The sequence below is a fragment of the Hippoglossus stenolepis genome, chromosome 19 (genome assembly GCF_022539355.2).
Source record: "Hippoglossus stenolepis isolate QCI-W04-F060 chromosome 19, HSTE1.2, whole genome shotgun sequence".
Taxonomy (NCBI): domain Eukaryota; kingdom Metazoa; phylum Chordata; class Actinopteri; order Pleuronectiformes; family Pleuronectidae; genus Hippoglossus; species Hippoglossus stenolepis.
In genome coordinates this window covers 9,620,931-9,645,326 of record NC_061501.1, presented here as the reverse complement: position 1 = coordinate 9,645,326, position 24,396 = coordinate 9,620,931, and the positions used below count along the sequence as shown (strand labels likewise).

Sequence of the window (24,396 nt, the reverse complement as noted above, 5' to 3'; positions counted from 1 at the left end):
AAGTCAACACTGCACTTCCTCTGGCCCGAAACAACACACATGCCACGTGTGAAGCCCTTAAGTGGAGCAGTTCTTGAGATATTAGCCACATACAGACAGACAGAGATTTCAGGAATTACCGCTGTGTTAGCACTTCCTGTGAATTCCTGTGTTCTCCTACTGGATGTCAGCTTTTGATGATTAAAAATTTAAATCAATTGAAAGTGGCACATGAAAAGATCAGTGGATTAGCTCTGTATGGTTTTAACTTTCCAGCAGACGACAAACTGACGCTAAACAGCTTCATAAACAAATCATCCCCACCAGGAGAAGAAAGATGGACTATGTGGTCATTGTAAGTCTCTCTCTCTCTCTCTCTCTCTCTCTCTCTCTCCCTCTCCTCCCCCCCATATTTGCCATTAAAAGGGCCTTAGCATTTCATTACAAGTATCGAGAGCTCCCACTGTGTCATTGAAGCCGGGAGCCGCCGTTGCTTTCTTTCTTAGAGATACTAATAAGTCCCTTATAATGTTGCCGCTACAAACAGAATCGAAGGAGGGGCTGCATGCGAGTCTGTGTTTGTGTATTCTAGTAATACTGATGTAATCGTAGGCTCAAGCCCAATTAGCCTAGAGGGTAACTCTGTAATAATCCTTACCCCTGGGCATAATGGCCTATTAAAGCAGCAGTGGACAGAATAAATGAGTGTGTCTGCGGAAACAGAAAGAGGAGGAGCGAGAGAGGAAGAGGAGGCAGGAAAGGAAAGAAAGAGGAGGGTCGTGAAAGAGAGGATAGGGTGAAAAGAAATTGAATGAAAAGGGCCATTGAAAGCCGACTTGTTCAAAGTGAAGTTTCATTTCTTAGTTGCTTAATTTTGACCATAATGATGTATGTGTTGAATCTGCAGCAGTTACAGAACTCCAATAATAAAATGCCTCAAGATACAAATGTTTCATCATACTTTCATTTAACAGTTGTGATAAACATTTGTGGCTATAATGGTTGATTTGTTAATTGTCAGTCATGTCAGGAGAAACTATATTTTGCAGACTTTGGGTAAAAAACATGATAAATTAAATTCAAATTAAATAAATGTGTTCGTCAGGGTAAAAAAAATACTTATACTTACTTAAACACTTATTTTAAACCATACAACTTCACAATTAAACAATTTAATGTCTTTGTTTATGATCGTATTTGTTGACGACTCACCTGTTAATAAGTCCACCTGGTTGTTCGTGGTCACCTTCGACACGTTGATATGAACTACGATCTTGCCGTCGTCCAGGGAGATCTCCAGCGTGCCGTCGTCAAGATTACTGAAGAGGAGGAGTCCGTCGGGGTTCCACGTGCGAAACTGGAAACCCACGGACAACGTGTTGTGATTGGCTCGGCCCGGCAGCTGCAGGAAGCTGGTGGCGTTGAAAAAGACCGGGAAGGTGTGGGTCTCCACACAGGAGAAGGACAGGTTACGCTGTTGAGATTTAGAGAAAGAGGAATGACAGGAAGTCGTCACCTGCTCTTCAGATAGAGAAGTCGGAAATGAAGCTAATCCTTTTATTTATTTATTTTTCACTAGCGTCTGCATGTTTACCCATGACTGAGGCTACATCCACGATAACCTGCGTGAAGATTGTGCGCAAAGGGAAAACAAACACAGTTGTGGAATTGAGGCACTAATTGTCATCGAGCTTCTCCAACCCTGTGCTCTTCATCAAACCATTAGCAAACGCAGAATATCGAGCTGCCGCACCAACTGTAGACGTTTCCTGATTGCCTCCCCCTGCATGAGTGTGTGTGTATGTGTGTGTTCCTGGAATTTGAGAGGGGATCCAGTTTGATTAGAAATGAGTGGCTGTGTGAGTCATCAGAGGGAATTAGAGGTGCAGGCATTAATGAACTTGATTAGTGTCTCCATTTGTTCAGTCAGTTCATCAGAGATCGAAGACGATATAGTGGCTCTCCACTGCCGATAAGATGTGGGGAGACTTATGCATTGTCTGCACCACTGCTGGTATTTATTTGAACGGATATTTTCCCCTCGGTTTTCAAAAAGATTGGTGTGACGGTGGTGGCGATACATTCTACATCAAGAATCCATCAAAGACCAGAGAAGAACGTTCTGGTGCAGCTGAAACTCCCTCACCTCACCCTCCCCTTCCAAACATGATAGAGAACCTGTGGTAGCTTCAGTTGTCATCAAAATGGAAAAATCGCAGTTTGTGTGCGGATGAGAGGCCCAAACTCTGGGTTTGGGCTAAAACTTAGTCTTTCAAAAATATGTAGATTTGTGTGGACAGGGCAAAAATATTTCTTTTGTAAAAAATTCTAAGTATGGGAAAACACTTGATGTGCAGAAGTTACATCCAGCCGTCATCTACAGAGCCGTGTGTTGGATGAGGAGAAGCGAGCGAGCCTGTGATAGGTTCAAACCAAACAGTGGACTTCAGTCTTTGTAGGCAGCAGAGGAAAAGCAGCCCTGAAGTCAAGAGGGAGCACGGAGACAGGAGGCAAACACACTGATGTGTCGGCTGTATACGATTAATTATGAATCTGTTAAACTATTTTGGCTGCAGTGAATAATTTGCCCCCGCACTCGGGTCGGAGGCAGAGCTAGTGTGACAATAATGAGCATGTTCAGTATTCAGCACATTTCCCTTACAAAGCTGGAGGTGTCCAGCTTCTTTCGGCGGGCCAGGTCTGTGATGTTGTCTCCATTGTAGTTGATGCTCTCCATGCAGCCTTTAAAGTTCTTCCTGCCGCCGCCCACTGGCTTCCCACTGTATGGCATCCCTCCAAAACTCAGCTAGACAGAGGGCAAAGAGGTAGAGAGAGATAGGAAAAGGAAAAAGGACATTACGAATCATTTTTAATTTCCATATTCTGGCATAACTGTTCAACCACACAATCAGGGATTACAGCAGCAACATGTAAGGTGAAATAGGTTTTGTGTGTGAGTGTGTGTGTGTGTGTGTGAGATATGAAACTAAGAGTATCTGTATTCTATGTGCTTCTTTGGAAAGGTTTTATCTCCTAGTTTTAGTCCAGCGTGCCAATATCTGTATCGTTGAAGGACAAACGCAACACATGGCGACATTACAAACCGTGCATTCCACAAAAATATGTATTTTTCTATGTTCTAATGTGCGACAGAAGTAGCGTTAAATGAACATTAACATAATTAAGGCCCATTACGTACTATTTTAGTAGTATGTAGGGCGTTTTAAAGCCTAAGATTCACATGATTGACTTTTTAACCTATGTAAACCCTGCTAGCATTATTTTATGTGGTGGCATCACACTCTGCTTGTAACAAATATTGTAGCGCCACCTTTAGGCCAGCGTGATTGAATGCACAGATGGATGGACGAGGTCCCTCTTGTTTTTCTGCACAGGACAATCAAATCCCCCAAACTTGCATTTGGTTTGTCAAAGACAGTACTGGCAAGTCATCCTGTTTATTTACTCTATAACCACACATTTGGATATCTGTGATCACTGATGTGCCGGATGGAAGGGAGGGAAAAACACATTAAAAGAAGAACAGAACACGGTGGCTTGCGGGGAACAGATGTGATCAGAGAAGGACTGAGGTGAGGAGATGGAGGCTAATAAACAGACATCTGGTGGGAAGCACAGAGGGGACACAGGGCTGATGAAAATGTAAAGTGAGTTTCAGTTTTCAATTTTATTTGTACAAGTGTTCAGCTTGTTTTTCTTTTCCTTCAGCCATAGCACTGAGTTCTGAGGGGAGACAAGATGATGGAGGGTGGTGTGCAATTACCAGTCGATATGGGACTATCTCAGTGTGTGTGTGTGTGTGTGTGTGTGTGTGTGTGTGTGTGTGTGTGTGTGTGTGTTTGTATATGTCTGTGGTGATGCTCCACTAGTCTTAGTAATTACTGCCGAGGGTAGACACAAATGCACCCTGATATTTAGTCTACACACACACACACACACACACACAGACACACACACACACACACACACACACACACACACACACACACACACACACAGGCGTCTCCATGAGGGAGTGTGTAGACGAGATGGAGTACAGTAGTAGACTCTGAGTAAAAGCCGGCCACAGTCTTGCTATCTGCAAGGGGACTCAGTCAATAACAGTGTTGGGATCCAGTCTGGGTTCACCACACACACACACACGCACACACACAAAACCTCTTGGTTCACCCTGTTGTATAGATTTCCCTGAAGACCCCTTAATTCAACAGCTTAAGTTTAATTGGACAGTGGTTTGTCCTGCCCCATTTCTCAGTATCCTACTTAACACTGGAATAGATCAGCGATATCAGCAGTGCCTGTTAACACCCTCACACACAAACATACAAATGCACTCATATATGGATTAACCAGACACTCACTCACACACGAATGCTTTCCATACCCATTATGCATTCCAAAATCAATTTCCTGTTTTAAGTATTATTAGCTGAATGCTTTGCATTCCATTACTGAGTGACATTAATTATGTGAGTTTCATGGATTAGCATTATAGTACAGTGTGAAACCAATATGCAATTTCCTTTGTGGTATCAATGCACTGTAAAGCTAGAGGAGGTCAAGCTACCATCAGTAGTTGTTTAAAAAGGCAGTTGGAGAGTCAGGAGAGTTAATGTGAATCTGAAGTGAGAGAAACAGCTTCTCACATATAGACACATAATGAGCAGAGATATACTTAGGTTGACATTGTCTCTCATAGGTTTGGGATAATTGGACTCCCGGCAGTTTTGGAGGCTGCAGGTTGTTTCTGACAACTGCTAAGACACAATATTCTGAGCACCAGTAGTCCCCAAGGCTCTTAAACCAGAGTTCTCACTCAGTTTCCTCGAGGACGGATGTCTACCTCGATCCATCATTACGTTACGGAATTGTCCTGCCATTGCCTCGCCCGAGTCTATGAGGGGCCCACGAGAATCATCACTTCACTGACTGTTGATGATTTCAATAACACCTATCAAGCTTTGCAGCAGCTTGGTCCATGAGATTTCTCTTGTTCTACCAGATTTTGACAATGAGGATCTGCCACGTTGTGCAATGCAACACCCTTTAAATTGAGGAAACCACGACCTATGGGTTAATGACTGTGATGAGCATAAGAAGAGCTAAAGATGTACTAAAATCTTAGAGATCTTTCAAATTAATAAGTGTTATTAATGCAAAGAGACGGCTTTAAATAGTTTCACAAGTTCTAAATACGTCCTGTGAAATCATGCCATCTCCATTTATTTTACCACACTGTGAGGTGTATCAGATTTTATCAAATTAAATCTTCCTCCTGTCCCTTAGATGATTTAGCCCACTAGATTTGAATCTTCAGGAGTTGTACCTACAATTTTAAATATGCTGTAGTTCAACCCCAGCTGAAAATATTAAACTCTGACACCTACAATCCTAACACTTTTGGCCCCGCATATAAATGACCCTTTCTTGCCAAAGTTCTTCAGAAAGTTGTATATCCTCAGCTTATTTCCTTTATGAATGACCACTCTCTCTTTTTTTGAATTCATACAGTACACGACTGGGTTTGTCTTCTCCAGATACACTTATATCCCCTGTGGCGTTCCTCAAGGTACTATTCTTGGCCCTAACACATAGTCAAGTTATCCACATTTTCATGTAGATGTTGCTCGACTACACTAAAGTGATGGTGTTCAAACCCAAAGCTCAGCAGGATTGTATGAGCAGTATCTTAGTTTCCCAGGATTTGCAGTGCAACCATGTGGCCAGAAGTCACTTTGGATTTATACCTGCACTTTTTAATAACTTTTTTTTTGAATCACCAAATTGAAATATCTCTCAAATCCGGATTGTGCCAAGATTAAGTCATTCCTTTCTTTCAATGGAATCCCCCACTTGTACAGAATAACCCTTGCAAAGCTTCTTACAAGGACTAGAAAATATGAGAACATTTCTGGCCTAACTCCACTGGCTACCCGTGGTTTTCGGAATTGATTTAAAAATTTCATTCCTTGTTTTTAAGTCACTGAGGGACCATATATTATCGACCTTCCTCCCTCTTACTGCCCTGCTTGTGCTCTGCAGACAAGCTCTTTCTCTCTGTCTGCGGAACCAGGAAATTACCAGACAGACTTCCACCTGAGGGAAATTGCATAAGGACTCCATTTGTTCTACCACTGCCTGCAGGGAAATGGGGTAAAGTATGTGATGCAAGGGTTAAACAAATTGACTTGACTTAATGTTTGCTTCTCTAATGTTAAATGAGAATTTGATTTACAAAGGGGCACATTGTGTCGACCTTTTAGTAAAGCAGGGTATTTAGCAGTAACTAAAATGAATATATTTGTTCTTTAAACGGTCAGCTGCTCTGGACTGACATCAGGTCACACACATTAAGGCATCACTCAGTAGAAACTGAGGTAACAGAATATTTCCACTGACATTTTAGTCATGCACGTATTTCCATGGTCTACCAGTTTCTTTTTCACTAATTGAAGTCACACATGACTGCCTATCAGTGTATGGCTGTTGAAATATTTGGCATTCAAATGAGGTTTAATTAATATTATGTTGAGATGATTTGTTTTATGATATGTTTGAGCAGCAAATGTGATTTTAACAGTTGTAAAAATGGCTTATTCCACTGTCACCTCATGTATCCGTATTTAAACACGTATAAACATGTGTATTATTAGGTCTTTTACATGCTCCTCACCTCATAGTCCAGATCGAGATGGTCAAACTCTCCGTTGGTCCTGAAGTGCTGCGTGTGTCTGTCCAGGGTGAAGTTGACGTTGCGGCGGTAGCGTTCAATCACCACTGAGTGCCAGTGGTTGTCATCCAAGAGGCTGCCAGTGGTCACGGAGGTGTGACCCAGGATCGAGCCGTACTGGTTACTGCCTGTAAACAACATGTTATAGTAGCATTAGCAATAAATCACAGACTGTAAATTAACCAAAATGTCGAGTAGAACATGATGGAGCAGGTGAATATATTTTTTCAAGCAACATGTAAAAGTAACTTTTAAATCCTGCGTAGCTTCACAAAAGTGAACAAATACTAGATTCATATCTTTGGAAGATATTTGTAATTCAAAATTTAACCAAAACAAACCATGATCTTTCCCTGATTTTAACCAAATTGCTTAAATTGCCGAGACCCAACCACGAACGTGGACAATGGACACTCGGTTCGTTCTCTAATCAGAAGGTCAGTGGCTCAATCCCCATCCCCTGTGGCCTTGGCCAGGACAAGACACTGAACCACAAATCGCCCCTGATGGCTGTCTCATCAGTGTGTCACCCTGCCGCCAGTGTGTAGCTGCACCATCGGAGTGAACGGGTGAATGTGACTTTGTGTAAAATGCTTTGAGTGGTTGTTAAGGGCCAGAAATGTTCCCTATAAATGCAGTCCATTTACAATGCTGCAGTTTAGTTGCACTCCATTTAGCATGTTGCACTTAAGAGGAATTGAACATAATCTCTAGGTGACAGGGCTGCTTGACAGACGTGGCATAAATTTGATTTCAAGAGTTTAGGGTTATTGGCGAGCCATAAAAGATTGTAATAATCACACTGTCAGTGAGCCACAAACTCACCCAGAGCAGCTGCAGGCATTAGACTGAGCACCTATTATATTACTAGTATCCGACCAACAGAACAAACAGAGGAGGAGGACTGCTTGAGTTTGTATTTGAGTGTTTTCACAAAACATGTTACTAGTTGACAAAAGACAAAAACCAAACAAAACTAAATGCAGATATCTATATAAATATTTTCCCTACTTTGTCTTTGTATTAATGACATGAATGTGTCGCTCACCCAGGTTTATCTGCAACAGCAGCTTTGCCTTGTGGAGCTCCAGGGTGATGTAGTCTCCCTGCTGCCCTTCGCCATGGAGGATCACACCCTCGCTTTCTGACGTCTTGAACCTCAGTGCAATCACATCCTTGATGATCTTCATCTTCTTCATCTGCACAAGTGTTTAAGTGAAAAATTACAACAATAGAATTATATGTATTATTTTTTGTATTATTTACAAACTTTCTAACTTAACTAGAGAACCGAGAATGCCTGCACTTGTCTTTAAAAAGAGGTCTACATGCTGCCTGCTCAGAAATGATTTATTCCAAGTCGTATTTTATTGCAAGTTGTTGATTTCTGTTATGGTTTAGTAAAAATACCATGCAAAAATCAAGGTGGTAAATCCCGCACCTTAAAACGATACGAGATCACACCCTGTCCATCGAAGTTGATCACGTCCGACCCTAAAACAGACAGAGAAACAACAGAGATACAGAGAGAGAGAGAGACAGAGAGAGAGAGAGAGAGAGAGAGAGAGAGAGAGAATAACAAGGAAAGACAAGAGAGAGAGAGAAAGAAAGGGATTAGTCAAGTCTGAAGTCAAATCTGTCATCCCAACACTTTTATATGACCTGGTAAAAATAGCTATTGAGTTATGTCAGCATGAAGAGGCAAAGGGCCTGTTGAAGTGTTATATCTAGCGCCTGTGTTTGCCATCTGAGTGTGTAGGAAGTTAAAAATGCCAGGTTGCTATAACTGCGATAGAGATTTTATTCTTTCAGATGATAATGTACCCAAGAGGTATTTTCACAGAAGACATTTTGACATGTCGCTGGAGTAAAAGCAGAGGTGTAAATAACAAAATCAACGATGGCTGAATGTCATTTAGCTGCTTAGGTTTCAGGGCCCTTGGTACCGCGCGCACGTTGTCCCACCAGAGCACTGCACTGGCTTTGCTGTGAAACTTGAATAAAAACAGAGTCACCATTAATATTAATACTTATACCTGCACTTTTACTACTACGTCAAGTCAAAATATGGAAAAAAGCCTCTAGCAAAAAATATTTCAATAGTTTTAAATTTATGCCAAACAAATGCAAAGCGGATGCAGACCCAAACAGCACTGTTACGAAAATGGCTCTCAGTGAGAGGTGACATATGTTGACAGAAAATAAATATTTTCCATAGCAGGTTGTGCATCAGATGGGTTCTGCAAAAGTATTGGAAATGCATTGGTTTCTTTGAACCTTTCGCACATGGGAACCACTTAAAATTGAATGGCGTGAATTCAAATATTTATGCAAATCATTTTTTCAGGCAATTAGATGTGATCATTGCAAGTATGAAAACTTGACTCCAAAATTCTTGGCCGATAAAAGTTCAACCAAAGTTCAACCCGAGCAGAGATCATGTCAGCTAGATTTGAGAAAAACATGTGTTGGTGTGCAAAGCATGTTAGACACCTCCGCTGCTTTTAGACCGAACTCCAGATAACCCCCTGAAACTATTATTATTATAAAGGCTGCATGTGACGAGGCAAATGTCAAAGTCAGTTGCTCCAGACTTTCCAATGATTTCCAAGTTGACATTGCGTACATTCTATAGGTATGAAACTTAAAAATGGCTGCCACATATTGACGATGAGGGTTGACACTGATGTTGATTTGCTGTAAACAAAAGTGTGATTTTCACAGCAGAATATATAAACGTCATGTGCTGCCTCCTGCAGGCTCTACCCAGGCACCACGCTCCAGACGATTTCCCTGTTATCGTGAACACGTCTGACACGAACCTGAATCTCCTTTTTCGTTCTTCACAAGAGAAAGGCGAAGTCAGGATAATGGGCTCATGTATGAACATGGCTTTTATTTAGGTGAAGGTGAAAGGCTATATACTGAATGTTCATATCTGTCTATAATACGACTACGATTTCAGATAAAGAAAATATCCTCACTTAACAAACTGTCGTGAAGTTACAATACACTTCCACTCATGCAAGTATGAGGGTTTTATATAACAGGAGAGAGAGAGAGATGCAGAGGGCGGAGAGGACACACGCAACAGGATGGAGGAGATTGTGTGAAGATGTTAAGAGCAGAAATAAAGTGCAGTGTTTGAGGCACTCTTCAATCTTACTGCCGTCACCCCAGCTGCTCAAGTGGATTGTGGAGAACACGAGTGTGGTGTGTGTGTGTGTGTGTGTGTGTGTGTGTGTGTGTGTGTGTGTGTGTGTGTGTGTGTGTGTGTGTGTGTGTGTGTGTGTGTGTGTGTGTGTGTGTCCGTGTGTGTGTGTGTCCGTGTGTGTGTGTGTCCGTGTGTCCGTGATTGGTTGGTGAAGGTAGAAAAGAGTGTTCAGGATATGATAGGATAACAGGGCTTGGGAAACTGACATACTCTTGCACAGTCACGTTGCTTCCTCACACACACACAAACGCACAAACACACAAGCCTGTCCTTTTATAATAAACACCTGGGGAGGGCGGGTGGTGGCAGTGGTGGTGTTTTGGCAGAGGTGTGTGTGTGTGTGTGTGTGTGTGTGTGTGTGTGTGTGTGTGTGTGGGGGGGGTTGGGAAATTACATCTGTTCCCTTTGTTCTAACTTCAGTGCTTCTGAAAAGATCTCACGCTGCCGCTCACTGGGTACAAACGCGTGCCTCCCCGCTCTTTCTCTCGCACTATTTCTTGCTCTCTCTCTCTCGCTCTTTCCTTTTCATCTTTCTCCATTACTCTCCTCTCTGCCCCACTTGTCATTTGTTTAGCCCCCATCCTCATCCCTCCATCACTTCATTCGCTTTCTCCCTCCCTCTCCCTGGTTCTTTCAACCCCCACACCTCTCATCATCATCTTGGGTCACGGTGAACGCTGCAAACACTGGTGCCAGCTGACAGTTTTCCAATTGTTGTTTATGAAATCTACATCTGGGCGGTGCTGCTCAGAAGACGCTTGCCAGCTGAGCTAAGTGCTCCACGTCAGGAGGGAGGACTTTATGTAGGACGGAGGGCTTTTCCACCACCTGCAGGTCACCGGGTGATGGAGTATAAAGGAGAAAGAGGTAGGAACGAAGTTGTGATGCAGAGTAACAGGGGCGATGACTGCTATGTCTCTATCCAGGGCAGCTGTGACGGTGATGCCCGCGAGTTGGCCAAGGTTTTCAGACCCTGACTCAGGAGACCGTGCCATTTTGGACCCTGACCCAGATGGTGTTCCTCCAGCAGAGATGTGAAGCGCAGGAGGGTGAACGAGATTCCCAGATGCATGTGAGAGCCAATGTAATCTTTAAATAGATGAAACTGGCAGTTAGTATTTATCAGAGGATGGAAATTAGAGGCTGATTTCACTGTCAAAGCCCCAGAAAAACAGTGGGTGTGGAAAAATGCAACTATAAAACAATTTAATGGCTGTTGACCATACTTTAGTGAAGTTTGGGAAAGAAATAATAATTATTACCTATGCGGTTGTGAGCTCCGCCGTATTTCCTGGTGGCCTGAGGGTTATTTCCCACTGTGAACATTCAACTTGACCCATGATAATAAAGGCCCTTGATAATATAGCAACCAGGAATTGGTTCATTTCAAAATAAATGCAACTCCTGTGTCAGATAATTGATAATCAATAGCGATAATTGCTGTATTCTGCTGTTATATAGCAACAAGAGGATGGATGGTCTGCACAGCCAGAGAAAAAAGGTAAAGTAATGGTTTTATCTCTGCGTTCACTTTAGGTCTGTGTACCCCGAGTCCATGAGCGAAACACTGAACTGTCTGACACCAGCCTCCTTATAAACACATGTATCACTGTTTGCGTCCAGGTCGTTATTTTTTGCTAATCAGCCAATTTTCAGCGACACGACCGAGTTGCCACCTGCGAGGCAAACTGAAAGTGCAGTTAACCGGCATTTAATAGTGCTGGTGTTTAATTGTATCCACGGCCATAGGTTTCACTGCACAGGCGGCAAAGTAATTGGATGGGAGCAAGAAAAAACGCACGTTACTTGCAGTATGAGCGACCTTTGCTTAACTTTGAAAGGATTTGCCTGCTTTATATAACTGGAAACTGAATATATTTGATTGGTTGAACCCAATATTCAAATTTTAGATTTAACACTATGCTTTGGTGTAAATCTTGTCGTTGTTTTTGTTATAGAATAATGAAAAAAATGAGCAAAATGTAATCACTCAATTACAGCATAATGAATATAAGTGTTCCTCCCAGCACTGCTCTGTGATATTATATTCACGCCTCCCTTTACCTCATACATATCGCACCCATGAGCCTGAAGACAACAATCCTCTTTCAGCTATTTATGCGTTTGGCCTCGGTCCGACTGCCGGGATAGACGCTATCCATAAACAAAATCTACATAAGTACATTTCTAAGACTCGACAGATGACGGTGATACATCATCCTGACAACAGATCTGGAGTACTGTTGGCATAAATAGGCCACAGGTTGAAGTCGGATTTGATATGCTTGCCTCCTTTTGAAATTCGACTTGCATGAGGGTGATTGAGTTTGTACAGAAAATTTAATTTGCACTCCCTGTTTCCGTCCGACTCCCCTTTCTCTCGCACATACTGGCTCTACTACATTTCCTGACTCATCTATGAAATAATTGATTTTCTGTTGATCCTATGTTAATCAAAATGGAAATGAGCATGTAAATTCCACGCAGCACGGCGGATCATGACTCCTTTATAGCCTCTAGCTCTGGCAGAGGCACATACACACACACACAGCTTTTCATTCCACAGTCCATACGAGTCAGATTAGGGTATCGCATTCAATTTTTGTACAACCCAGAATTATCTTGTACAACCAACATTCGATGATTATTCTGGGAACATAGCATCTACAGTACATTTGCCTCCTTCTCCTCCTACCACTTCTTTTTTGTTCTTTTTCTTTTCATCCTCCTTTCTTTCCCTGTACTTCTCCTCTCTTTCATCTTTGAATTAGAAAGAAGAGAAAACTTTACAAGTTGACTCTAAGGGGGGGGTTACACTTCGAGTTTAATTTACTCTGGTCTGGTTTATGAACTAGATTCAGCTTCTTTTCACACAGAGAAAAAATCCCAGCCAACAGATATATATCAGTACAAACCAGATGTCAGATGTGTTTGGGGTCGGATCAAGAAAGTAAACGCAGGGAGAAAGCCCCGTTTTCTGCACAAGTGCATATTTTTAAGTGAGAAACATTGCTATGCATTTAAAATGGAACTGCTGCTACTTCTAGCAGACAAAATAACATAAACATGACCACATCCCCCCTATATAAGTGTCCCTTCATTGCCTGCTGTGTGTTTTTGAACGGATTCTAAAAAATCGCTGCTGACTTTTAAGGCCCTGGGTGGGGGGGTGGACAACATATAGGCCTAGAAAAAACCCATAATTGTAGCTGTTATTGTTAACCTCAGACAGAGTTTATAAAAATGATCCGTCTCTCTAATCAAATGATCAAATCCAAGGTCTCAGCTGCATTAGATGCTGTTAAGGCGGAAAAGAGAGCGACTCATTATGTATTCCTATTTTGACTCCGTCTCATTCAGTTTAATTCCACTGCCGTGTATGTTGTGCGGATTTTGAAGCAGAGATAAAATTAGAATTAATGCATTTTCTGTAAAAACATTTTTCTATTTGACCCTCTTTTATATCCTGATAGCTGTCATAACATCTTTTCCACAGCAGACATTTTGTCGTAGCCAGAAAAGCACAGCTTCTCCTGAAATAGCACCTGCACGTCGTACCTGATCTTTGTTGTCATGGTTACAATAACAAATATGCAGGGTGCACCAGCGGCAGCGTAGTGGACCAGGTAAGCTTATGAAACAATCAAATGTCACCATGTTCCAATAAACATGGAAATGAAAACACTTCGGTGAATATCAGTTTCATAAAACAGGCTCCGGTTTGTGCCAAGGGATCCAAGAGGAGGCTTCGAAAGTTAAAAAAAATGTCTACTTTGTGCAAATGAGAGCAAGATTTGCAGTCGGGCACAAGAGACAATGTCAGAGAACAAATTGCCCAACATTGCCTTGCCCCTCTTGCTTGTGGCTGCGGACATTTCAAGAGAGTCGGTGAGCCAGTTATCCAATAGTGTGATAAAATGGATTTAATTTGAGTTTACATCCATAATCCTGGAGGTCAAGAGAAGAGAGGGATCTCCACAGACATGTATCCAGAGCAGGTAAACATACTGGCTCACTGGAGGTTGTTTTTTTTGTTTTTTTTTGGGGGGGGGGACGCACTGAGACTCTGCCAGGTACATTTCACCCTCATTTGCACGACTTTTGACCCCCTCCTCTTGGTCGCTTCACAAGCCAGTAGAGGTGTCACCTGGAATGAGTTTAGCCCAAACTATAGCAAAATGGTGCAAAGGTTTTGAGACTGAACGTCCTCCTGAATTACCTCAGTTCATTTAGATGACACACCCCTCAGTGTGTCTTCACCATGACCCGTACCCTCTGGATCTTTGTTCAAAGCCATCTAACTTCCTCCTTTGCTCCCGTCATAATAACTATAACCACTAGTGGGAGGCTAACAATATAATGTAACTGAATGTTGCCAGAACAGACCTGTAATGTCATTTTGGGGAGGCAGACGGTCTAAGCATAACAATTATTGCTCCTCTATTCTACTCCGGTATCCCATGACAGTGTGACAGTGAACCAGCACGCACCCCACCATGACCCAAATAAATTGCTTGATAATCAAAAGAAATGGAAATCGAAAGAGATGAGATTTTGTCCTTTCAAGAACCTTCCACACGTTCAGATGGCAATTACAGCTGGCGGAGAGTGTACTTTAGTAAACCCCTTTGCAGGAGCCTGGGTACCTGGCAGGTTGTTTGAAGACTACCAAAACGTCTGTGGATCAGTTTTAAAAAGCAAACTCGGACACAACCCAGTTTGTCAACTTTCTCTGTTGGTTTAGGTAAATTCTTTGCAGGTATTGGCTGTGCAGTATCAGATGCAGTGTGTAACGATGTCCTGCCAAATTTTGTTTACATGTCACACAACACTGCCGGTGCTTGACAGCCCGCTCGACTGTTCTGGAAGATATTGATCGTCCCTACATTTCTCTATAAAGCTCAGAAAACGTATCTTGTTGAGGTTTTCATGCATGTCATGCTTTACAGTGAATTTGGAAAAACTTTTTCTGCATCAGTGTCCATAGTTATCTTAGTCTGTCAGTGTGCAGGATGTGGATGTTTGAAAATCTATCTTCTCTGCCTCCATTATGGTCCTTTTCTCAAAGCAGGAAAAACTGCACAATCGAAGTGATCCTGCGCGGCGCCGCTCACAGCTGAAGTGGCTTCAGAGAAAATGTGGCATTGAATAATAACGTGCATATCTGCTAAATGTATTCTATATTCGGTTTTCATGGTCCACAGTAAAATCCGTGAGAGGTTCAAGTGATTCTAATGCGTTTTCTTTATGGAATCACAAAAGCAGCTAAATTCATATCAAGTGAATCATTTAGTGAAGTTGTGTGAGGTGTGTGTGTACGTGTGTGCGTGTGGGGGGCATCTGTTGAACATCTAATCATCTTTATCATTGATGACTTTTCTTTTATGTGAAGGAAATGAAAAAAGGGACATATAATCAAAAGGCTGACGACCGACTGACTGACTGGAAAGCAAATGTGCTCTCGTAGTCACCACACATGGTGTAACGGCATCTGCGGATTGAAAGATATACGTGTGTCACTTATAACTGTAATTTATGCGGCGCCATAATTGGAAGTTGTTATCAAAATCAATTTGGCGGCCTTTAATTGGATGAGAGCAAAAAAGGCTGTGAGAGTCAGTTCCCTGGATGATACATTTGTGAGACAGCGAGAGACAGGGTGAGTGTATCGGTGTGAGTTTGTCAATAACTGCACAGCACACTCCTGCACATTGAGTTTTTGTTTGTCAAGATAGGTGTTTAATCTGGGTTTGTGTTTGATTGCTATACGAAGGTAGCTTGTAATAAAGAAAGAAACCTGCTGTGACACTATTGGACTGACAAACCGTCATTAGGCTCTCTGCCTGTGGAGCTGTAATTATAAATATTGATGCATATTACACCATGAAGTGGTCCACGCTGAGCGTATGTTTGTCACCACTCACAGTAGGAGCAGCCGTAGACTTCAATGCGCAGGCCGATCCGTCCCTCCTCGCTCCAGTCCAGCGGGACGAGCCTGAAGAAGCGAGCCACGATTCCCTGCTGCAGCTCATGGCGAACGGCGCTCTCCGAATTGGAGTTCCCAGAGAAGGCCTGCGAACACACACACACACACACACACACACACACACACACACACACACACACACACACACACACACACACACACACACACACACACACACACACACACACACACACACACACACACACACACACACAATTAAATTAAATACATCAAAGCCACAAGCCCGCAGTCAAACAAACAGCTTTGGGACTTAGTATTTTGTTACACTCACCATATTCTGCCCTAAAGGTTCACACTCCCAAAACATACAAAATAATTACCAGGCTACACATCTAATATGGCTTCCACGAGACAGCCTGGCTGCAGGGGGTGTGAAGAGGAAATTGTATCGAAGTTGAAATTCAGGTACAGTATATTCTCTCTGGTCACATCACTTCATATTTAGGCTGATTTGTTGGTCCCTGAGGATTCACGGCTTGTGACTGATGAGGTTTAGATTTCCTCGTCGTATTAGAGCCGTCTTCTACACTTCTGAGACTGAAACTCCAGCACATACGAATTGACTTATCGTCTACAAACAAAACTAATATGTACAAAGCAGGTAAGATAACGGTCCAATGGCTGTTGAGCTGCATACTAACACACACATACACACACACACACACACACACACACACACACACACACACACACACACACACACACACACACACACACACACACACACACACACACACACACAGCGACAACCGTGTAAGACAGATGATCACACCTAGGGCTGTTGTCTTATATCACAATACACTTCCTTACATGCACCTTTTAGAAAGGTAGCAAGGTAACTATTGCCGGCAATGAGCCAATAACATCAAATGTCACAAATCCAAGGACAACAAGTTATATTTAATGGTTCTTCAATTAAATCTTTACAGAGACGACTTTGCAAGAATTCGAAAAAAGACTGCAGGGCTTGCATTCTCATTGTGATTTAAAGGAGACATATGACTACACATGATGGTGCTTTATTTATGATGATTTGTTTTGTATGTATAAGTTCAGCAAAGTTAAGGCGCCCAAAGGCTCTTTGCTCTTCTCCCCCACAGAGCACTCTGAAGCTATGAAATTATGAAATTGATGGAGATGTGTTGCTGAATCTTCCTTCTAATCTAAGAAAATGTCACAGAAACTTCAAAGTTATGTTGACACCTCCCTTCACCTCTCTTCCCCTCTTACCTCCTCTCCCCTAATGTCTCTTATTTCACTTGACCTTGCACACAATGCGGAGAACCTCCACCTGCCCACTAATCCACCTCACCATAGCCCCTGCATTATTTACACTTCTGTGATTTCCCCCTCCTCGCCGAAATAAACATACCCACCATAACCCCTCACCCCGTTTCCTTCTACACATACACACAGACGAGTTGGCACGGACTGCTATGGAGGAACACCATGCATAGCCTAGCAGGTAACTAGACAAGAGCAAGACTCTAGACATGCCATGTGTTATTCCAGATAAGACATGAAGTGGGCAGGGCAGTGAATGAGTGAGGGAGGAAAACGCTCCAGCTCAAGACAGTGTGCTTTAAGCCGACTCCTCTGTGACCCAAATGTGCACCCCTGAAGATATGCTATCAGCAAAGCAGGAGATGGTCAGGAGTTCACACTCAGCTCAGAGCCACTGTAGTGCGGGAGTGGACACAAGGGGAACGGTTCCTCCTATCTCCTCTCTCCCTTCACTTTCAGTTTTAATCTGTATTTATCCAGGAAAGGTTAACTGAGCGCACAAACACACCTCTTTTTTTCTTATTAGCACCCTGCTCCAAATTCACCCTGCTCCACATGAGTCATCAGGGAGCCCTTCAGCTTTCTTTAACTTCTGCTCTCTGTAGGCGCACGGGTCCTGAAGATCCGGGTTAAAGGTTCAGTGTGTAGGATTTAGTGACAACTAGTTGTGAAGTTGCATGTTGCAGCTGAATACCCCTCACCTCACCCTCCCCTTCCAAACATAAAAGAGAACCAGTGGGAGCCTTCAGTTGTTATAAAAACTCACAAGGTGTTTAGTTTGTCCAGTCTGGGCTACTGTAAAAAACATGGCGGCCTCCGTAGAGAGGAGCCAAGTCTGATGTAAATATAATGTATTTAAATGTAATGGGCCCATTTTACAGTCAAGATTGTTTTCTTCAGTTTAGATGAAACACACTAGTCAAAACATCACTACAATTATTTTATATTCAATTTCTGCCAATAGATCCCACTCACCTGAATCTTACACCCTGAACCTTTCAGTGACTTTCTAAAGGACAGATGTGCTGTTTTTGTGGACATTCACACAAAACTGCAGCATAAACTGTTTACAAAGACGTATGACACATCTCCAAGTACTACAAATATTGAGCTCAATTATCCTGGTATGGGTGCAGCCACCTTGTGCTATCGACGTAAATCGAAGCCAGAGTCTGCACAGTAGTAATCGTGGAGTGGAGAGACGCTGTCGAGGTCCTGATGAACTGCGCTCCACCAATCAGGAGTCAGTACTGGTTTTATAGCATCAAATAACTAATAAAACCAAAATGGCATTTTAAGTCATGGATCAAAGGAAGCCTTCTTTCCTTGTTATCGCTCACAACACAAGCTGCTGTGCATCCAATTTATTTTCCTTGTCAAATTCTATTCAGTTTGTAGTTAATTCATCTCCAATACTGTTTTATAAAAGGATTTACACAACTGTAGTAGTGACTGTATACACAGATGGACGATGTGTCTCAACTCCCTGGCATTGTGCAAAAATGAAGCCAAAATACACTGGACACAGGTGACCGACCAATCATGAGTCCGTCTCAGCTGTCAATCATGACGTCTCACCACGTTTTACGTCATCAAATAACTAATGAATCCAAATTGACTGGAATGAAAACTTGATTGAACTACGAAAAAATGACAGAAACCACCTTTGAGAAAAATATATGTATGACTTTATATTTTGCTCCATGTTCCATCCACTTAAATGTGATGATGGTTCGATTTTTCCCCTTTGTGGAGCTGTCATGTCGTTTATCTGTATATAGAGTCTATGAACTGCACTTTTGTCACCAGCTATTGAGATGACACTTATGGTTAATATGGTCTAATGTTACATCCAAGGCTATTCAGGGCATGGCAGCCATTTTCTCACTCACACCTTTTATGCATCTACTCTGGTATCCCCTATTTGTCCTTCACCATTTTGTTTGCGAAACGCCAGTGGTCCTTGGTACAAGACTGAAGCACATAAAGCATATGCACACATGCAAGCCCATATGGATTTGTGCACACAGACCTGCAAACCACCGTGCCATTTAAACCTCTCAGAAGCGTTAGGCCTGATATCACCCTTAAGCTCATTACTGTACATAGCTGCAAACACAATCCTATAAAACTTCGAGGACTGTATATCTGCTGAGTATTCGGCTCACTGCCGGATGCACAAGGCTTTACTTCTTTTTGTCCATCTGACACTTTCGTCTCCTTGCCCTTGTCAAGGTATAAGCGAGAGAGCGAAAGGAGGAGGGAGAGCGGGAACAAAACCATTTTTCGTCTCCACGCCAAAGCTTCGTCGCCCCCCTCCCCTCTCCCCTTTTTCCAGCTTCCTTCTTTTATTTCTTTATTGTGTTCATCCCTCTATTCAGCACTTATCTGTGCTTGGCTGAATGAACAGCTCAATTCAAAAGGCATTGCTATGCAGAATGGTGAGGCAGGAGGCAGGATAGGGAAGAGAGGAGGAGGAGGAGGAGTGGGATGAAGAGGTGGAAAAGACTTGTGGATGCCCAACATCTCGCGAAAGTCTGCCTAGTCAACCATTTAATTCCCTCTCCTCCAAAGTCCAATCATTAACCGGCAGGCCGATGAGTGAGTGGGAATTTGTGTGTGAATGTGTCACCGCATGTGTTGTGTATGTGTAACCGTTAGTGTCAGATTATGTGTGGATGAGTAAGTGTTGGGCAATTTGAGAGCTTAGACACTTTGACTTTTTCTTTAATCAAGCACTGAGGTAATTTACGGCAACAAAGGCCACAAAGTGTCAGAGGTAACTTTCAGCTTTTTTACTGTGCGTGTGTGTTTCTGTGCCTTTCTCTCGCCTCCTTGGGACCTTTTCCGGTATAAACACTGACCTTGTCGGGACCAATAGTCGTCATCGGGACCAAAGCCCAAAAAATATTTAATTTCTGGTGAGGAGTAAGCTGTGATTTGACATTAGGGTTAAGTATGAACTGGTTATGATTAAGGTCAGGTTTTACAGTTTGGTTGAGGATAGCCACACTGCATGTTAATCAGCACAATGAGCCTCAGGCAAGAACATGGTCATATTAGTATCCAAAATGTCTCCTACATTTGTTCGTATGGAGAGTTTGTACTAACATGTCACGTTAACAAATGTTTTATATCTCCGTAAAAGTGTGTAAATGACGTGTTTAAACATAATGAATGCAACGTTGCTGTATTTGAGCGAGCGTGCATGAGGATGGCAAATTAGCATAGTTAATGCCAAATGTCATTCATATAAAATGACCCCAAAGACTAAATAGAAGAATAGAATAGAAAGCCCTTATTGTAATTTCCACTGATATGACATTTATAGTGCCCCCCCCACTAGATGCATAGGAACACATTCATATAAAAAGACACAAGACTTAACACATTTCCTACTCATTACACACCATACACACAGACATAGAAACATTTTGTTGTATAAAGTGCATAGATTTCACATGATAGTTGAACTGAACGGTACAAGTTTGGAGATTGAAGGTCTTCTCTCAAAGAGTCTAGACTTTTTATCAGCATCTGCAGTGGAATCAAGAGATCGATTAAAGCAGCACTGTTAACGCTGTGTCTCCTGTGGATTGCAATACGCTGCAATAAGAAATGGTTCCATTTGAAAATAGCTTAAAAAAGCTTGATAAGAGCCACGGTGAGGATTGATTACTGCAACAGGACGAGGCTAAGGGGAAATCACTGCCACTGATATCGATGAAACAAATATGTAATATGTGATGTTGAACTGGCATATTCTCTACAAGTGCTGGATCGGTACACATTCGGTCATTTTAATATTTTATAACATGCAGCAGGCTGAAATAATCTGACGTGTGGATCAGCTCAGGCCTCATCCACCTGTGAACTCTAACACGGTTTAAATGTGCATATGACGCTTGTTGTATGAGCAGTCCTGTCTCGTCTGTTGGTTGATGAGGTGCGGCAGAGAGTTTAAGGAAAACATCAATAGTGTGTGTGTGCGTGCGTGCGTGCGCGCATGGTTTTAAGGATTCGTGTGTTTCCCTCCACAAGCCTAAAATATTTAAATTGGATGTGTATATTAGATGCACATCAAACCCCTTTTAAAATGCACTGCTGTACTCAATCAAAAACAAAAATATGGTGCATTTGGGAATCCTTCCGTGAACCATAATCGAAAAAATATTTACTCTTATTTTTCGTACCCCTGTGAGGAGGATGTGCACAAAGTTTGGGAAAACTAAAAACTGAACTTTGTGATGTGAAACTTAATACGAGCAGAAGTTTGTTAACCTTGTATCAAAACATTGCAGATCTGTCCCATGGTTCTCGCGATCTCTGAGATCAGTGAAAGGAAATGCAGGCAGAGAGAAAGAGAGAGAGAACGAGCCTGACTTGGGAAAACAAAAATAATGAGGGAAGCAGAGAGCCAGCCAGTGTCCTTGTTGGGCATTTGGAACGCCGGCGCTCCTGTCACTCATGAAGGAACAAGCTAATCACTTTACTACAGCTGGTCAACAAATACCCCGGTGGTCTGCTCTGTGTCACACACACATGCACACACATCGCTCGCCGTTTGCGTGAAATACACATGTTCACACACACACACAGGGTGTAAGAGCATGCTGATGCAAACACACATTCATGCAGTCAACACACGTAAATATACACCCGTTATTTACTGGCTCAGGAGCAATCCCCTCCTTCCCCCTGCCTCCTCACTTACTTATTCTCCCTGGTTGCATGTTTTCCATTTCCGGAATGTGAATCTGTCATTTCTGTCTGTGTGTCTGTTTGTGTGACAGCGAGAATCTATCTATTTGAGTGCAAGTGCATGTCGGTGTGCATGCATGTGTGTGTGTGTGTGTGTACGTCTCTGCCTTGACAGCCAGAGACAGGCGTTTCCAGAGAACAGATCTCCAGATACTGAGAAACAACAAGTGAAAGCCTTTTTCTGGCGTTTGCTTGTTGCTGCTGGACCCTTTGTTAGACGAGCCCAGAAACCGGGTCGGTGTGTGTGTGTAAGTGAGGATTTGTGTGTGTGTGTTCCTTCCTAACAGAAGCAGGGGAAATCAGTCCAGCCTCGTCTGGTCTTTTGTTTTTATCGACAAGTGTGCGGGACAAAACAGATGGGCCATAGAGAAATGTGTGTTTCTGAGGCCCTGTGGGTGGTCATGGTGTTTGTATGTGACTTTCTTGTGCCAAGAAAATAGGTCAAAGTGTAGTAACGCCAAATGTAAGTCATGGATCTTTAGATAGAGAGTGTGCGTGTTGGGGATGGTGGTTATTCACCTCCCTCGTCTTGAACTATATGTCGCTAAAACACAGCAGAGCTCGAGAACTGGCCTCAGCGAACAAAAAAAAAGTTGCCACACTGGGAGAGATTCCACATCTCCTCTGGCTAGCGTTTTCTTGACTAAATTAAAATTCACGGTCAATCAAGCCACCCACTCGGGGCGGAGACCACAACCTCGTCGTGCTGCAGGCAGAGACTAGATAGGTTGTGATTTGTGCGCACAGCCACCGAACGAACGAAGAACTCCATCTGAGTTGTATCCTGCAATGTCTTCTATTATCATTTGTTTCTTGTATCTAGCTTATTCTTGATTGTCTCCTCTTTCGGACAGTTTATTGTCACTCATCAACAATAAACATCCTAAATATGGCTGACAATATTTTTCCATCAGGAGCCATGAGTTTTACTCTGAGAAAACGTGTCTTCACCATCAGTGGATTGGCAGATACCTCAAAGGCCCATTAGTTCCCTTGAAATTCAATCAAGCTGCACCAACTTTCACACACTCAGAGATATCAGTTCCCTGAACGTGCCTGATTATTTTCTTCAGGATGTATGACTTATTCGTTAGGAAAATTGTGAAAATGTTGATATATATATATTATATATGCAATATTAAAAAAAGAGAAAATAATATAATGGGTTCTTTCATATTTTGCGTAATCTCGCTGACAAACCAACCAACAAACAAATGGACAGGGGTGAAAACATAACCTCCTTGGCCGAGGTAATTACTAATTAATGTTATATTTAATATCATGCTTATCTTCCTATATCTGTATGTATCCCCTGATATATGTACAGTCTATCACAGCTTATATCATGTGTTTTCCTACTTTTTTCTACATTTCCAGCATCTTCCACCATCATCCTTCAATACCATTTGAGGAAAATGTTGCATCGTAACCATTTACTGTATATCTGTCATTTTCTCTGTGCTTTTATGCACATCACACACTTTAATGAATACATTGTATTTCTTTCGTGGAGGCAAGGTGCCTTCACTGTTCTCAATGTTATTCTAATGGGCCTGGAACATTATCATATCCCTTTTTGTGTGCGTCACAGCCATGTGTTCCTGATCGAGTTCAGTCTCTCATTCACTGTCCTCACCCGCGAAAAGGAGCTCTCACACACAGCAGGTCACAGAAGGAAACTAGAATATTTTCCCTTACTTCACACACATTTACTGTGGGGAAAACGAGAAACACTTGCAGAGCCGTTCTTGCGAATATATTTGTGATACACTTCCATTTGGCTCATTAATAACTGTGGGGCAATCAAAAGAAAGAACCTGCTGGTGTACAAAACATTTCCATGCACTGAGTTAAATTTTGCAGACGGACAGACATACACCAGATACACACACACACACACACACACACACACACACACACACACACACACACACACACACACACACACACACACACACACACACACACACACACACACACACACACACACACACACCCGGAGAGAAAAGAGTTTTAAGAGCCCATTACTCAGGCTGTGAACATTTGGCACCTTCTCTCCCCTATGCTCACCAGAGACCTGCGCTGATGGAGTGAAGACTGCCTGCACGGCTCTGCTATAAAACCTCACACACTACATGGAGCTGCATGTGTGTGTGTGTGTGTGTGTGTGTGTGTGTGTGTGTGTGTGTGTGTGTGTGTGTATGTGTGCGTGCGTCTGCACCTGCTAACATTCTCCAGACTCATTATGTGTGAGTGAATATGTGTTCTTTGACATGGCGTCAGAGGGGGCCGGCGTTTTTTTCCCACACATCCATGTTGGACTCTTCGTGCATCACGCCGCCCACTCGCCGAGAGCTTTGACACGAGCTGCAGGACCCGCAAGAACCATTTGGAAAGAGG

General features: G+C 42.6%; 1 protein-coding gene across 2 annotated transcripts in view; it reads right to left on the bottom strand.

Moving 5' to 3' along the window:
- cntnap2a (contactin associated protein 2a) overlaps positions 1 to 24,396 on the bottom strand; it is a 320,679-nt gene that overhangs the window by 136,802 nt on the left and 159,481 nt on the right. For both annotated transcript variants that reach the window (XM_035143135.2, XM_035143136.2), the window contains exons 4-9: positions 15,869 to 16,016; positions 8,172 to 8,224; positions 7,779 to 7,929; positions 6,674 to 6,858; positions 2,642 to 2,785; positions 1,192 to 1,453 (exon numbers count right to left, since the gene is read on the bottom strand). In XM_035143135.2, the coding sequence (XP_034999026.1) occupies positions 1,192 to 1,453; positions 2,642 to 2,785; positions 6,674 to 6,858; positions 7,779 to 7,929; positions 8,172 to 8,224; positions 15,869 to 16,016 (943 nt within the window). The remainder of the gene's footprint in view (positions 1 to 1,191; positions 1,454 to 2,641; positions 2,786 to 6,673; positions 6,859 to 7,778; positions 7,930 to 8,171; positions 8,225 to 15,868; positions 16,017 to 24,396) is intronic.